Source organism: Gadus morhua, chromosome 16, assembly GCF_902167405.1.
Source record: "Gadus morhua chromosome 16, gadMor3.0, whole genome shotgun sequence".
Taxonomy (NCBI): domain Eukaryota; kingdom Metazoa; phylum Chordata; class Actinopteri; order Gadiformes; family Gadidae; genus Gadus; species Gadus morhua.
This window is the reverse complement of record NC_044063.1, coordinates 12,580,339-12,593,520: the sequence shown is the minus strand read 5'-3', so window position 1 is coordinate 12,593,520 and position 13,182 is coordinate 12,580,339. Positions and strand designations below refer to the sequence as shown.

The following is a 13,182-nucleotide window of genomic DNA, read 5'->3' as shown; positions in this document are numbered from 1 at the left end:
CTCCTCCCCCCCCCCCCCTCAGACAGTCTGATACAAGTAGCCAGTAGCCGGCCGGCCCAGGTGTCAACAACACCCGGTGTGCTTGTGTAAGCCGAGTAGGCTGTTTTGATGTTTGGAGTTATCAGTGCACTGTCGCGTGCAGAGAAGGCCCATTGTGAAGGGGTGACTCAGAGGGCGGGCGGGGGGGAGGAGCCGGGGAGGCGTGGGGACTGCGCAGAGGCCAAGAGAAAGAGGATGCGAGAGGCCCAATTCCTGGCATATTTGGCTGCTCACTTTGCTTCATGTCATTAAAGGGCACCCCCCCCCCCCCCCCCCCTTCCCTGCGTGGTGAGAAGTGGGCGTGGCACAATGACTGCCTACACCGCCGGCACTTTTCACACCTCTAATCAAGACAGTTTGGGGGAGAGCCAGTCCCCCTTGCGCCGGCCCCTTCACAGTCCTTAATGCTAAACATGCAAGTTATAAATAACAGGAGTTTCTTTTTTTTTTATAGGAGTCGTTACAACGGCCATCCATCTTTATTCTGCGCGGAGTTCTGGAAGGGCCGGGTAAACGCACTAAAATAGTTCTTGTTGACATGGTTGCTGTAAAACCACACTGCAGACTCAGCCGTTTCCAAAGACTGCCCCGCTTACACACACACACACACACACACACGAGAGAGAGAGAGAGAGAGAGAGAGACAGAGACAGAGACAGAGAGACAGAGAGACAGAGAGACAGAGAGAGACTCACACCCAACCCAAAACACTTCAAAGCCCATAAACAGTGCGACACCGGCGAACAAGTCACTCAATCACCAACACCATAATGCTGTGCAGCAACACAGCGAGCCACTACACCAAGACAGATCAGGATCAAAACGGATATGCCTTGAGATTAATGATTTATGTAATCAGACCGGCCCGCGGCCCTGTTCAAACTGCTGTGAGATTATTCCTCCATAACAATACTTCAAAACAGTAACCGCGAGTGTTTCCTCAAAAGAAGGAACTCTGAAGAGATCATATCTGACTTCTGTGACAGTGCCTGATAGATCCTAGCCAAAAAGGTTACTAGCATTAAGAGCAGGTTAGGGGGAAACCAATTTGATCGCAACGTGCTTAAGTGACAAAACATGCCATTTGTGCCTTAGCCTGTTGCAGGGTTTATAAAAGGGGGGGGGTGGGGGGGTGCGAGAACACGTTCACACAGCAATTTTGGCTAGTTTTTCTGTATAAATGAAAGTGTTGGGCTTACTTCGTTTATCCATGAAATAACAACGATAAGAAGATAGCCAAAAAGTTGAACATTCCCATTACTTTCCATGTTGTGTTCAAGACAAAAGCCAAACTTGCCTCATGCAGAACATGTAAGGGAAAGGGGGAGGAAAAAAAAAAAAAAGGAGTCTATAAAATTTCCCTTTCAGTAAACTGACAACGCTAAGCATACCGTTTCCATGATTCATAGGCTAGTGGTGGCCTGCTGTTTATGTAGACTATACATCAACGGAAATAGCCTACTTCCAAGACGTGATACTATTTTCTTAAATAAAGACTGTTCTGATTGATGAATCACTAGGCGGCTCTGATGCAACGTTTTACTCATTTCGTTAGAACAGCATGAATCCTTAACGCCGTACACTGCACAATCGTGCACAGACATTTGTTGTATTACATAATGAGTTCCCTAGATATAGTGGCAATTGCTCAATTCCTGACATTCTCCTGTCTGGAGAAGAAGCCTACAAGCCCACACATTCCAGGAACCAAGTGACTCAGGAGCGCTGTGAACAGAACCATCTAGAAAGTCCAGATTCTCAATCATCCCAGGCCAGGAGTCACCACGAAGCAATACAGCCCTGACTCACAGCGTTTTCCCACATAAATGTAGTTCATTCCAATAATGAGCTAGGAAAATGCATAGATCTTCCCAAACTAGATCTCAATGTAATGTATGGGGTTTCAATTTGATTGGGAAAACCCTTGGATGCGATTGTCTCAAGTTGTAGCTGCCGATGTAGATCCTGACATAGCTTTTTCACACAATCTGACTGATCGTGAAAAACAAAACTGAGAGGGTCCAAGAAAGTTTTGACTAATAATGCAAATAAAAGACCGGGGCACAGCACAGAAGAAACTATTGTAACAGTTTCAGGTCTGCCGGCTTTCCTGCCGTTCCAGGTGTTTATCTTAAGCAAACAGCTGTCCGTTTATCTTTTATGTGATAACCTGCCCACCGTGAAGCTGGTGACGGATAACTTTTAAACACTTGTTTTATATCAACTTAATGCTACACATGCCCTTGCTGTTAATCAATAGTTCACAAGATAAACTGATTGAACCGTTTTTCACGGCAAAGTAGTAGCATAAGTATAAAACTTTAATAGTTGTAAATACATAGTAAGGAGCCTCTAATCAAAAACTATTTCCAACATTATTATTACAAATTTAGCCGTGTATCTCAATCCAACATCCTACATGAACGCCTTGTTTACTCAAAGATTATTATTTTTATAAATTCTATGTACTAAAACAGATTGTTGGCAAAGAAGGATAAGTGAGCAACTTTCAAAAGTCTACCAGAATAAGATATGCATCCAGTCCCATCGATCGAAATAGAAGGTACGTGGTCAGAGGTAAATGTAAAGAAAGTGAAACCAAGAAACACCTTAAGAAAACAAAGGATGACAACCCAACACGGAGCCGGACGAACCTCTTGTTGATGGGCTTCTCGTCCTTCTCGTAGGGCTTCACAAACCACTTCCCGATGCGCACGAAGCCGCGGTTCATGAGGCAGCGCTCCAGCAGGTTGTGGATGGCTTTGAACAGGAGCGTGCGGCACTCGTACGACAGGCCGCTCTCCCACTCCCCGTCCTCCTCGCCTGCACATGACACAAGTAGTCAGGTTAGAACCGGCGCCACAGAGCAACCTCAACGCACTTATCACATCGACAGTAGCATCACTGAGCAACTCTCACCGCGCTCTGGCCCAAAGAATCAGGTGTTTCAGAATACAAATCAGGGCTGCCCAATGCTGAAATAAGGCTATGGAGGCTGGTAGATTGGCTTGATTTACCAGCCCAAAAGAAACCACGGTAATCTATCGAGTGGCTGGTAAAATTTGAACATTCACGAGCCATCGGTCTTAAAGTACATTTTGCCCCTTGTTACCATCCCATATCTGTTAAAACGTAACGTTAAAAATAACTTTTTCAGTTAATAATTAGAAGCAAGCTCAATAGAACCGCTCTGACCATATAATGGCAAGATGTAAACACAAGGATCTGAATTACCTATGTTTTGCTTTTTGCATATAACAACCACAATTATAACGCTGCAAGCACGTTTGGATGAAGCCAAAGAAAGAAAAATGAGGAGCAAATGTAGAACACCCATTCGGAGCTGGAACATACTTGAGAGCTCGTTGTGGATCAGCTCTGCAAAGCTGGGGTCGTCTCCCCACCAGAAGAGCCATAGCTCCCTGCGTCCCGGGGTCTGGTGTCGCCTCCACACACTCAGAACGTCCGACGAAAGGCAGCGACTGAAGCTGCAGAGGATGGGGTCCTCCTCAGTCACTGGGAAGAGGATGGGAGACGAGGTGGGACCCTGCCACACGAAACGCCTCCATTTAATCCCCGTCAAGTCGGCCTGAGAAATTTGGACAGGGGACAATTTGAGATGGATGGAGAGTTAGCAATGCCATCTCTGCAGTGCTGAAACCAAACATCTGTTGATAAAAACATTTCTGAGTAATGTAAAAAATGAGTACCGACAAACAATTTAACACTAATGATATCTTATGACTAATAAACACCATTAGACTTGAAACTTCAAATGTTGTGGTTTTCTGACATAACAATCATTAATATGCATTTCAGATTAATCTTTTTTGGCGTCAGGGAAAAACCACCATGATAATTAAATAGCGTTATTTACTCGTTTGTTTTAAACCGATGAAGCACCTTTGGAAGACTATGCAGAATAAAAGTTTGTAAGGCATACAACAAACTATTTCACTCGGCCATTCCGTCACCATGTTCTACATGTAAACGGGGCAACACATTAACATTAACGCATTACTTTATCATAATTAACATTTTTCAGAGATAAAGATTTGTGCTTCACCCTATGGATCATATCAGCAAAGTGCTTGTTGCTAACGTTAGCATAATAGTTTAATACCAACATTGTTTGAAATGCCGATCACATCTAACCAAATCATGAATCCAACTTCATTCCACCGCGTCTTAGTGACTTGTGGACAATAAAACAAAGTTAGAGCAGAATGTTTCAAGTAGAAGGCCCAATGCCTTCACTCTGGTCTGCCACTGACGTTACAACGCTTGTTGCCTGATTAGCCAAAATGGCTTTCTGGCCTTAGTCTCAAAGCTAGCCACAGCTAGCTGCACACAGTGTCTCACCAAGCAGAAGAGGTTGGAGTGGCAGTCCTCCAAACTGGCCCCGTTCGGTACAAAGCACGAACTCATCCTGCTTTTCAGTGTGGGGCCGTCACGTTAAAATCCATCGTCTCAATGAATGCGAGGAGTAATCTCTTGTTTCGCCCAAGTTGCTCCGCCGCCTCACGCTATTTCACGGCGATCACCCGGCTCAGCGCTGCCAGCCCGGTGGCTACATGGAGCTAGCTTCGGGCTAATAGACAACTTCTACCGGTGCTGGCCACGGATCATTTAATAACCCCGACTACAGCTAAGAGAGCGAACAGAAAACCGTAAGGTTTAGGCTCTACGATTCATAAATCTAATTTGAAGTGTATTGTCTGATCGGGTGAGCAGTCAGCTTGTTGTTGCACAGCCACAGCGTCCGATGGACAATGTTAATATGGCATGGACAGGCTAATGTTCACCCGGAGAGCTGCAAAGTGGTGTGCGAGACAAAAATACAAGATCGCATAGGTAACAAACACTGCAACTCTACAGCATAGTGCCCAGGGAGCTAACGTGCTAGCTAGCCGATCCGAAACAATTTCAAAGCAAAGGAACTCTCCTCCTCCCCTCCCCCTGATCGCTGTTAGCCTGCTAGCCCCAGAGCTAACATACCGAAGAGCCGACGCTAGCCAGCCCAATAAAACCTTTAGCCACACCGCCCTCCCATGTTCCGAAACGATCACAATCCGGTGACATGGTTAAAAAAGATCCTTAAAATGAATTCGCCACGGATTTCGCGAGATTACTTATCGGCTACTTCAATCTCACTGATCCGTGGGTCCTGCAGATTTCCATTATTTCAATTCATGGATTGAATTCTTTAATGGCGGCCAGGAGGACAACTCTGCCTCTCGAGTCCTATTGGCCAATCCGTCCTGATGGGGGCGTGGCCTGGCGTCTAGTGGCTCCATGACTTCACAGCTATATTAAACAAGAGACAAGGCAGTATCTGTCATTTAAATCATATCACTCTCTAAACCTGTTTCGTGTGTGACAGGTGAAACACTCTGCTGCCCCGGTGCTTCTGTTGTTCGGCAAGCGAGGTGTTTTGTCTGTTTTTAGGACAAATAAAAGCAGTCAAACTCATAAAGTTGGCAGTTTATTTTGAATCACTGAATAAGATGAATATGTGTGAGCCGATCTGAAACATATATCTTTAATTTTTCAAGTCTTATGAGCGGATAGCGGGTATTTCTAAGTCAAATCTTAAAATGAATTCCAGAAGTTCCAAAATATTTATTTCCAAAAAAGACCACTATCATCCAGCCTGTGTAATAAGGATATACAATTCAATTTTGTTATCATCAATTGATAACACAATTGTTACGCTTCAATATTATAGAAGCGTCATATGAGCAGTCTAATTGAGAATGACTGGACCTAATTGATGATATTGCCATGAGATTGCCCCATATGACCTTTACATCATTGTCACAAAAGATAACCCTGGGAACATATATAAAACCCAGTTTTAGAATAAATGAAAATATAAAAATAAGTATATAAATAAGAATATGATTATTTGTTGTGTCAACCCATACCCACAGGGCGGAGACATTTACAAAGCGTTATGATTATTTGCGTCCTACTGATAGGTCGAACCCAGATGGGCGGAGCCACGGAGGAACGTCAACAACATGCCGGGAACTGAGAGCCGCGCAGACCGACAGCCACAGGAAGCAATCCATGACATAGATGAACCAAACATAGTGTCTTTAATATCACATTTCGCTGATGACAATCTGACTATTGTGCGGGTATGAACTAGGATCCAGCGACCACGTGTACAATATTAGATCGCCATTATTGTGTTGCTATACTTGCGATAGCAATATGAGCTGCTTCTGTAACCTTCCTTTATACATGTTCATTTTTCCATATATACGTTTAGAAATGTACTTATATCCGGACCTAACTGGCCCAACTCTTCTTAAAAACGCAATGTATTGCAGCCTCACCAATAATGCAACGTTTGGATTTGACCTATTTTATTCATTTTAAATCTCTAGCGTGTTATGAAGTTGATAGTAAGATACCGTCTATTTCCATAATGACTGCTTCCCTATCTGTATTTCACACAGAACCTCAGCACTGGCCTGGCCCTTGCTGGTGTTTTAGTTATAGCGAGGAGTATCAAACTGGTAAGGTCTCGACTCTTGACTGACATTTACTATTTATTTACCTTTCAAACATTTAGCAGCTGACACTTTAATTCAAAGTAACAAACTGTGATTTCAGGTACATGACATCAGGTACTGGATAGTAGTCACATAGCTAGACTCAAGGCTGCATAGAGATAGAGATGGGGAACTTGAATCAAGTCCCTATGCTGAGATCGAACACTCCGAGCCACTACTCTGTCCTGCCCCTAGCTAGCCTGACACTTGTCTAAGCTGCTAAATCAGATGGTAGACCGGATAAAACAAACCCAGGAGCAGAAGTCTTTAATTATGTGGCTTGTTTACTCCCGTAGGTGCTCATTTAAATGAAGCAAAGTAAACCCAACCCAAACCTGGAGTTCCCAGCAGATTATGCTAACAATACATTTTCGAAAAAGATACAAATGTTTTCTTTGCAGGCAAGGCATCTTTATTTATAAAGCACTTTTCATATACGAGGCAGACTCAAAGTGCTTCACATAGAAACATCGTCATACAATAAAATGAAATAATAAAATGAAATGGTTAAGTAATAGAAATCAAGGGCAATGTAACAAATATTTACAATGTAGAAAGTGCTATGTGTTTAACATTTAACAGAAAGCTAAGGTAAACATTAGGGGTGGGAATCTCTTGGCACCTCACCATTCGATTCGATTCCGATTATGAGGTCAACGATTCGATTCTGAAGCGATTATCGATGCATCTCGATGCAACAATTTTTTTACGTACATTTCCATGCGTGATTTTCAAAAATATTTATATACATCTGGGTTTGCTACTCAGAGTTTGCTAATCACTTCCTACTTTTGTGATATTCATTAAAGACATCAACAGATGAATTAACTTATCTTATATTTCATAAGAGAGAAAGCTTTTGTCACAAATATGACTTTCTATGAACAATGCAATAATCAATGCCGCTTGCATTATAACACAATATGAAAGCATGCAAAAAATAGGTTTCAGTTGTATTTTCTTTCTGATCTTTCTTTTCTATGTCATTAAAGGAAAAGCAGCTCTTGAATTAGAGTTCTTGTGTCTGGCTGTGAGTTTGCACGCATGCTATGCGTAGTTCGAATCGCAATCGTGTCAAGACAAATCAGATTTGCCAATACACACTGAAGATAAAATCAATGATTTTAAAATTTAAAAATATTTTATTTTATTATTTTTTATTATTATTTTTTTCGATTATTAATTTATCTGCATCGAGACAGATTTGTTCTAGCGAGAATCGCGATGCATCGAAGAATCGATTATTTTTCTCACCCCTAGTAAACATACAATAAAATGATGCAATAAAGTAAAATAGATGCGTAAAAAAAGAAAGAAAAAGAAAACAAGCATTGTAAATGAAGTAAACGTATATATTTATGTCTACCCCGTTTAAAAAAAAATATTTAGCGTCTGACAACTGAGAGACTTCTGCACGTTGCTTTTCTGTCTTCCTCTTTTCTCTACATCAGACCAGCAAGTTTGGAGCGGTGGCTGAGATCCCGGTTCACTTCATCAGGGGTAACGTCAGCCTGCAAGGGCGAGTCCGCACTGTTTCAGACCACGGCCTGGAAATAGAGCACATCCCCGTCGTGCTTCCCATCCTATCGCGCCTGCTTTCCAAACGTAAGGACCCGCTGGGCGGTACCGCCACATCTGTTCATCCTCTCTTTATCCATGGGAATTAGAGATTTTCCGATACCGTTTTTTTCCTTCCCGATACCGATTCCTGATTTTGAGTTTCGGCCAATACAGAGTATATACCGAAACCGCAACTAGCATCGTAACTACTAATAGCACTTGATCTTATTGAAGGGTTCTCTTACGAGGACAGCAGTGTATAGTCGGTTAATTTACTGTCTACACATTTTTTTCAGAACTACATCATTTCCATTTATAATCTATACTTATAATAATACATTTGTATTCTTGTAGTAAAACAGGAGCAGTCTTGATAGGTCGATCGCACGTCGGTTGGAAATGACGCATATCCCATTCCGACTTTCCAACTCTGACCGTTAACGAACACCACACATAGAATTCAAAATAGAAGTCTCAAAAGTACACACCTTCTGTACCCTCTGGCCTCCACACACGACTAGACACACAGCAGTAGGCTCTGTTTGTTGAAGATCTAATTTAGGGTACAACATTAATAATCCTGCAGAGTTGACGCACAGAATAAGGTTGCTTCTACCCTATGTTATCATGATGACGGTATTGCGTAGTCAGCACTTATCCTCACTTGTCCTTTAGTGTAGCTATAGAGCTATACCTAAGGTGATAAAAATGTATTTATATATTTTAAGTTGACGTATGAGCCAATTAGACACTTTAAAGCAGCTAGGTAATCAAATGTAGGCACGCTGTGTGTGTACTGTTCAAGTACTTTATCGGAATGCTGCATCATCACCAACACTTTGAGGCATTTGCAATTAAATTGTCACCTCAAATGTGTGTCTGTGTGTGTCTGTGTGACATTCAACTTGTATTCAGCATATAGCTGGCGAGCTGTGTCCCTGGTAAATTCTGGTTCTTAGTTACTGGTTACCGTTTTGAAATCCCTGTCGTTCTGCATGTATGAATGTCTAACCGACTTGATTTGCAGTCGGTTAGGCATCACCACACACACACACACACACACACCCACAGCACACACACCACAACTAATAACCCTTTTTACGTGATCCTGTCCAGGTGTGTGTTCTTCTTCTCTGGCGGTGCGTCTGGCGGGGGTGGAGCCCACAGCTGAGGGGCAGCTCTGGCTGCGGAGACACCTGGCCCCCGCCCAGGTCGTCTGGTTCAAACTGATCAGCAGAGAGGACCACGTACTCCACTGTCTGGTGTCCCATAGGAAGGTCAGAAAATAGCTGTGTGTGTGTGTGTGTGTGTGTGTGTGTGTGTGTGTGTGTGTGTGTGTGTGTGTGTGTGTGTGTGTGTGTGTGTGTGTGTGTGTGTGTGTGTGTGTGTGTGTGTGTGTGTGTGGTACCAACCAATAACATTAACACCTGCATCTCGTGTGTGTGTGTGTGTGTGTGTGTGTGTGTGTGTGTGTGTGTGTGTGTGTGTGTGTGTGTCTGTGTGTGTGTGTGTGTGTGTGTGTGTGTGTGTGTGTGTGTGTGTGTGTGTGAGAGAGACTAATAACATTAATATACAGTTAATACAACATAGTATTATTTTTTGTGTTTGTTGATTTTTCTTATGAACCATTTGATGTAGCCAAAGGCACTTTTCCTCTCTCCTGGACAAAAAAGTCTATTGTACTCTATTCTACAAGAATGGTTTAACAAGCAAGCAACATGTTTTCCGTGATTTGATTCGGTATTTCTCCAGCAGGGGGCGTTCTGGAGCCTCTGTGTGAACGAGGAGTTGCTCCGGCTGGGCCTGGCCCGCACCGTCCCGCTGTTTGGAGTGGCCCCGGGCTCCCGTCTCTATTGGCGTCTCTACAGGAGGCTGCTGAGGGCCGAGTTCAAGGCAGAGAAGAAGGGCCTGGGACTGTGGAAGGAGGCGGGTTTCTGGGAGAGAGCCTCCGACTCTGTCAGGTACAACAGGCTGATCAGCGCTGTGAAGAGACTCTTCGGGAGAACGTGATTGGTTAAGGGAGCGAGTGACACGTCGCGAGGAGCGATCTTTTTTCTTTTTTTCAATTCCGTTTTTCTTCAAAGCGTCTCCTCAAGAATGGGGAAATCAATCATTGAAGAAATCTACATATTTATGTATTTTGTTTTACCGTTTTTTCGATTCTTGAGTGGCATTCTGTATTAACAGAATACATTCCGTGTTTCACAGAATGTATTCTGTGAATATCTAACGATTACCTGTTGTGTCTCATCTTTCATTCATGACAATTCCACCATGCTACCTAATCTGTCCAGAAGGCTTAGATTGTGGCAGTAGCTCTCATGGCTCAGTACAAATGTTGTGGTTGAGAACCCAGCTCTCTTCCACTTCCTCTGTTAAACCTCATCGCTAAGACTCTGTGCTCAGTGACCTGCATCTCCTCTGTGTGTAGGTGTACTAATGTGTGAGTGTGAGTGTGTGTGTGAGATTGTGTGACGTAACCCCCCTCCCCGACTCAACCACTATCAACAATGGAGAGGAGTTGTATTTAAATGGTGTTGAAATGAAGGGGGTTCACCAGACCCTCTTTGAGACCGCAGTTGCTATAGGAACAAGTCTGAAAGACAAAGCGTGTCAAAGGCTGGGCCCCATAATGGCCGCCCTCAAACCCCATGGGAGTCTTATTTATATATATATATATATATATATATATATATATATATATATATATATATATATAGGTGGGGATGGGTGTGTGTGTGTGTGTGTGTGTGTGTGTGTGTTAGAGGGGGTCCTTTTCCCAGTATGGACTCATAAAGAGCTCCATTTGATCTAATTGGACAAAAATATCAAAGCACTTAGTCCCTAAATCACTGGGGACAATAGAGAGCATCTGGGCGGTGACCCTAATAAACCAAAGAGCAACTGTTTCGTACCAAACCCCCGTGTTATCGTGGGCTATTATTCTGTTATGCTTCTGTCATTGTGAACAATGAAGAAAAGAAATCCCTAAATAAAACAAAACGAAAACAAAGATGTCGACTGGTCCCAAAATAAACACCCTGGCAACCGACGGCAGTTAATATCCTGTGTTGTACTTGATATTCATTCATATTTCCCGCACACTTCACTGAGCGCTGCCTCTGCCCTAGTCCTCACACACTGCCGCTGGGGGCCGGGCCGAGGGGAAGCATGGGTTCTTCAGCGGAGTCAGACAGCGAAAGTTGAGCTTTGTCAATCCAACGGGGCGCAGGGAGATTAGCGGAGGGGGGTGGGGGCGCTGGGAGCTCGGCGAGGGGGATGAAAGGGGATTTTGGGGTCTGTTCACAAAGAGGAGGGAGGAGGAGTCCCAGGGGCAGGAGATGGGAGGGAGGGAGAGGAGGGGGAGGAGGAGGGTGGATCAGCGAGCCTTTCTTTTGTTGTGTTAATGTTACTAGCAGTTGCCACTGCCAGGCTGGCTCCTGATTGGTGGGAGGGTTTAAATTGTAAGGTGCACGCAGGGCCGCTGATGGCTGGTACTTGCAGACTTTGAACTGTCACTGGAGGCTGGGTGGGAGGGAAAACGTGGAGGAGGAGGAGGCTGGCACGGCCTGGACTCAACCGCTGTACTCTGGTCTACACAGAGTCGACTCTTAGGATGTCAAAGTGCTTCTGTGTTAATGTGAAAACATTTTAATCTGGTCCCTGACATTTCATTAACATGAATCTGTGAAGCAAGCTTCATTATAAAACAATGAATGTTATAATTTAGCTAAAACACAAAGGATACAGCCAGATACACAGCAAACTATAAAGTACAAAAAACAACTATTAATACACTCTCCTACTACAGAGTGGTACATTAATAATAGAGTGTCCTTGAAGGCAGAAGACTTATTCACAAGACGGTCTTGCATAATTAAAAGTAGCACGCAGAGCTGAACATGGAAGCAGTCCGCTCCACTCCGGCTCCGGCCCGGGTTTCACGCCCAGCCGCTGGTCCCACGCTACCAGCACCCGTTTGAAAAAAGAAGGGCCTGTGGCCGTAGGTAGCAGCCCACACCAGTAGTGTAGTGAGGCTGGCCACTCTGGGTGAGAGTCATCTATCACTGACTGACTCAGTGCTCCATGCTCCATGGCATGGCAGGCAGCACGCTGAAGCAGGACCGTTTCTGTGTACGGGACGATACTTTGTCAGCTGCTTTCTCATTCTGAAGGACATTTTAAGAAAGGGTTCAAAGTAAGTCTTTTTTTTTTTTTTTTTATGATGTAGAAAAGGATGCTTTTGCTTCCTGTGTTTGTTTTGTGGTGTTTGCTGTTGTTTTGTGTGAGTGTGCGCGTTTGTGGAGTCGTGGTATTGTCTCAGCAGGGGTGCACATGTGCTTGTAGGAAGTGGGTCCCTGCCCATGATGACTCTGCAAAGAGTAAACATTGGCAAACTCAATACTATTAACACCATTGTATCAATTCAAACACACTTCACCCATTGGGATAATAAGATGCTCATACAGACTTTGTGAATGCAATTGTAGTTCAAAAGTCAAAGTAAAGTAGTTAAAATAATTCTGCTAGATTTGGGCCATAGCACTGGATACTCTGCATTATATTACGTTTGAGGAATCCCATCCCGACTGTGTGCTGAACAAGAGAGATTTGCAGCAGAACAGCAGCAGTTCGGGGGAATAACAAAGGCCATTCTAACACTCAGCTGGCAGCCCAGAGAGAGAAAGAGACAGCAGACACTGCCCCAACAAAAAGCAGCTCCTTAGCTCCTTGTATATTCACATTAGAGGTGAGTGCGTGTGTCTCTCTATCACTGTGTAGGTGTGTGCCGTGTGTATGCATGTGTCAGTGTGCGCCCAAGCATTTGTGTTTGTCAGTGTGTGTCAGTGTGCGCCCAAGCGCTTGTGTGTGTGTGTGTGTGTGTGTGTGTGTGTGTGTTTCTGGCTGTGTATGTGTGTGTGTATCTGTTTGTGTGTGTTTTGTGTAAGTGTGTGTGTGTGTGTGTGTGTGGCTGGCCTTGTGTGTGTGTTGCCGCGTGTCTGCGTGTGTCCGTGTGCGC

General features: G+C 43.9%; 3 protein-coding genes across 4 annotated transcripts in view; 2 read left to right on the top strand and 1 right to left on the bottom strand.

Moving 5' to 3' along the window:
* Positions 1–5,271, bottom strand: part of LOC115561239 (mediator of RNA polymerase II transcription subunit 13-like) — a 29,190-nt gene extending 23,919 nt beyond the window's left edge. The window contains exons 1-3 of the mRNA XM_030381113.1: positions 4,402–5,271; positions 3,394–3,628; positions 2,694–2,862 (exon numbers count right to left, since the gene is read on the bottom strand). Coding sequence (XP_030236973.1) covers positions 2,694–2,862; positions 3,394–3,628; positions 4,402–4,467 — 470 coding nt within the window. The 5' untranslated portion in view covers positions 4,468–5,271. The remainder of the gene's footprint in view (positions 1–2,693; positions 2,863–3,393; positions 3,629–4,401) is intronic.
* Positions 5,272–6,025: 754 nt separating this feature from the next.
* Positions 6,026–10,837, top strand: c18h3orf33 (c18h3orf33 homolog (H. sapiens)). Of its 2 annotated transcripts, none has more exons than XM_030381115.1 (5): positions 6,026–6,182; positions 6,507–6,566; positions 8,054–8,207; positions 9,279–9,439; positions 9,918–10,837. In XM_030381115.1, the coding sequence occupies exons 1-5, from the start codon at positions 6,063–6,065 to the stop codon at positions 10,170–10,172; spliced, it is 750 nt and encodes a 249-aa protein (XP_030236975.1). In that variant the 5' UTR covers positions 6,026–6,062; the 3' UTR covers positions 10,173–10,837. The 2 variants fall into 2 exon arrangements, with proteins under 2 accessions (XP_030236975.1, XP_030236974.1); XM_030381114.1 differs by having other exon boundaries at positions 9,915–10,837.
* A 1,328-nt stretch (positions 10,838–12,165) lies between these two features.
* plch1 (phospholipase C, eta 1) overlaps positions 12,166–13,182 on the top strand; it is a gene marked incomplete in the record, with an annotated part of 54,645 nt that continues 53,628 nt past the window's right edge. The window contains 1 exon segment of the mRNA XM_030382010.1: positions 12,166–12,360.

Coding starts and splice junctions, on each gene's coding strand:
- c18h3orf33 (XM_030381114.1), top strand. CDS start 6,063: ATGCCGGGAACTGAGAGCCGCGCAGACCGACAGCCACAGGAAGCAATC. Junction 6,183..6,506: donor ACAATCTGACTATTGTGCGG/GTATGAACTAGG, acceptor TATTTCACACAG/AACCTCAGCACTGGCCTGGC. Junction 9,440..9,914: donor GTCTGGTGTCCCATAGGAAG/GTCAGAAAATAG, acceptor GTATTTCTCCAG/CAGGGGGCGTTCTGGAGCCT.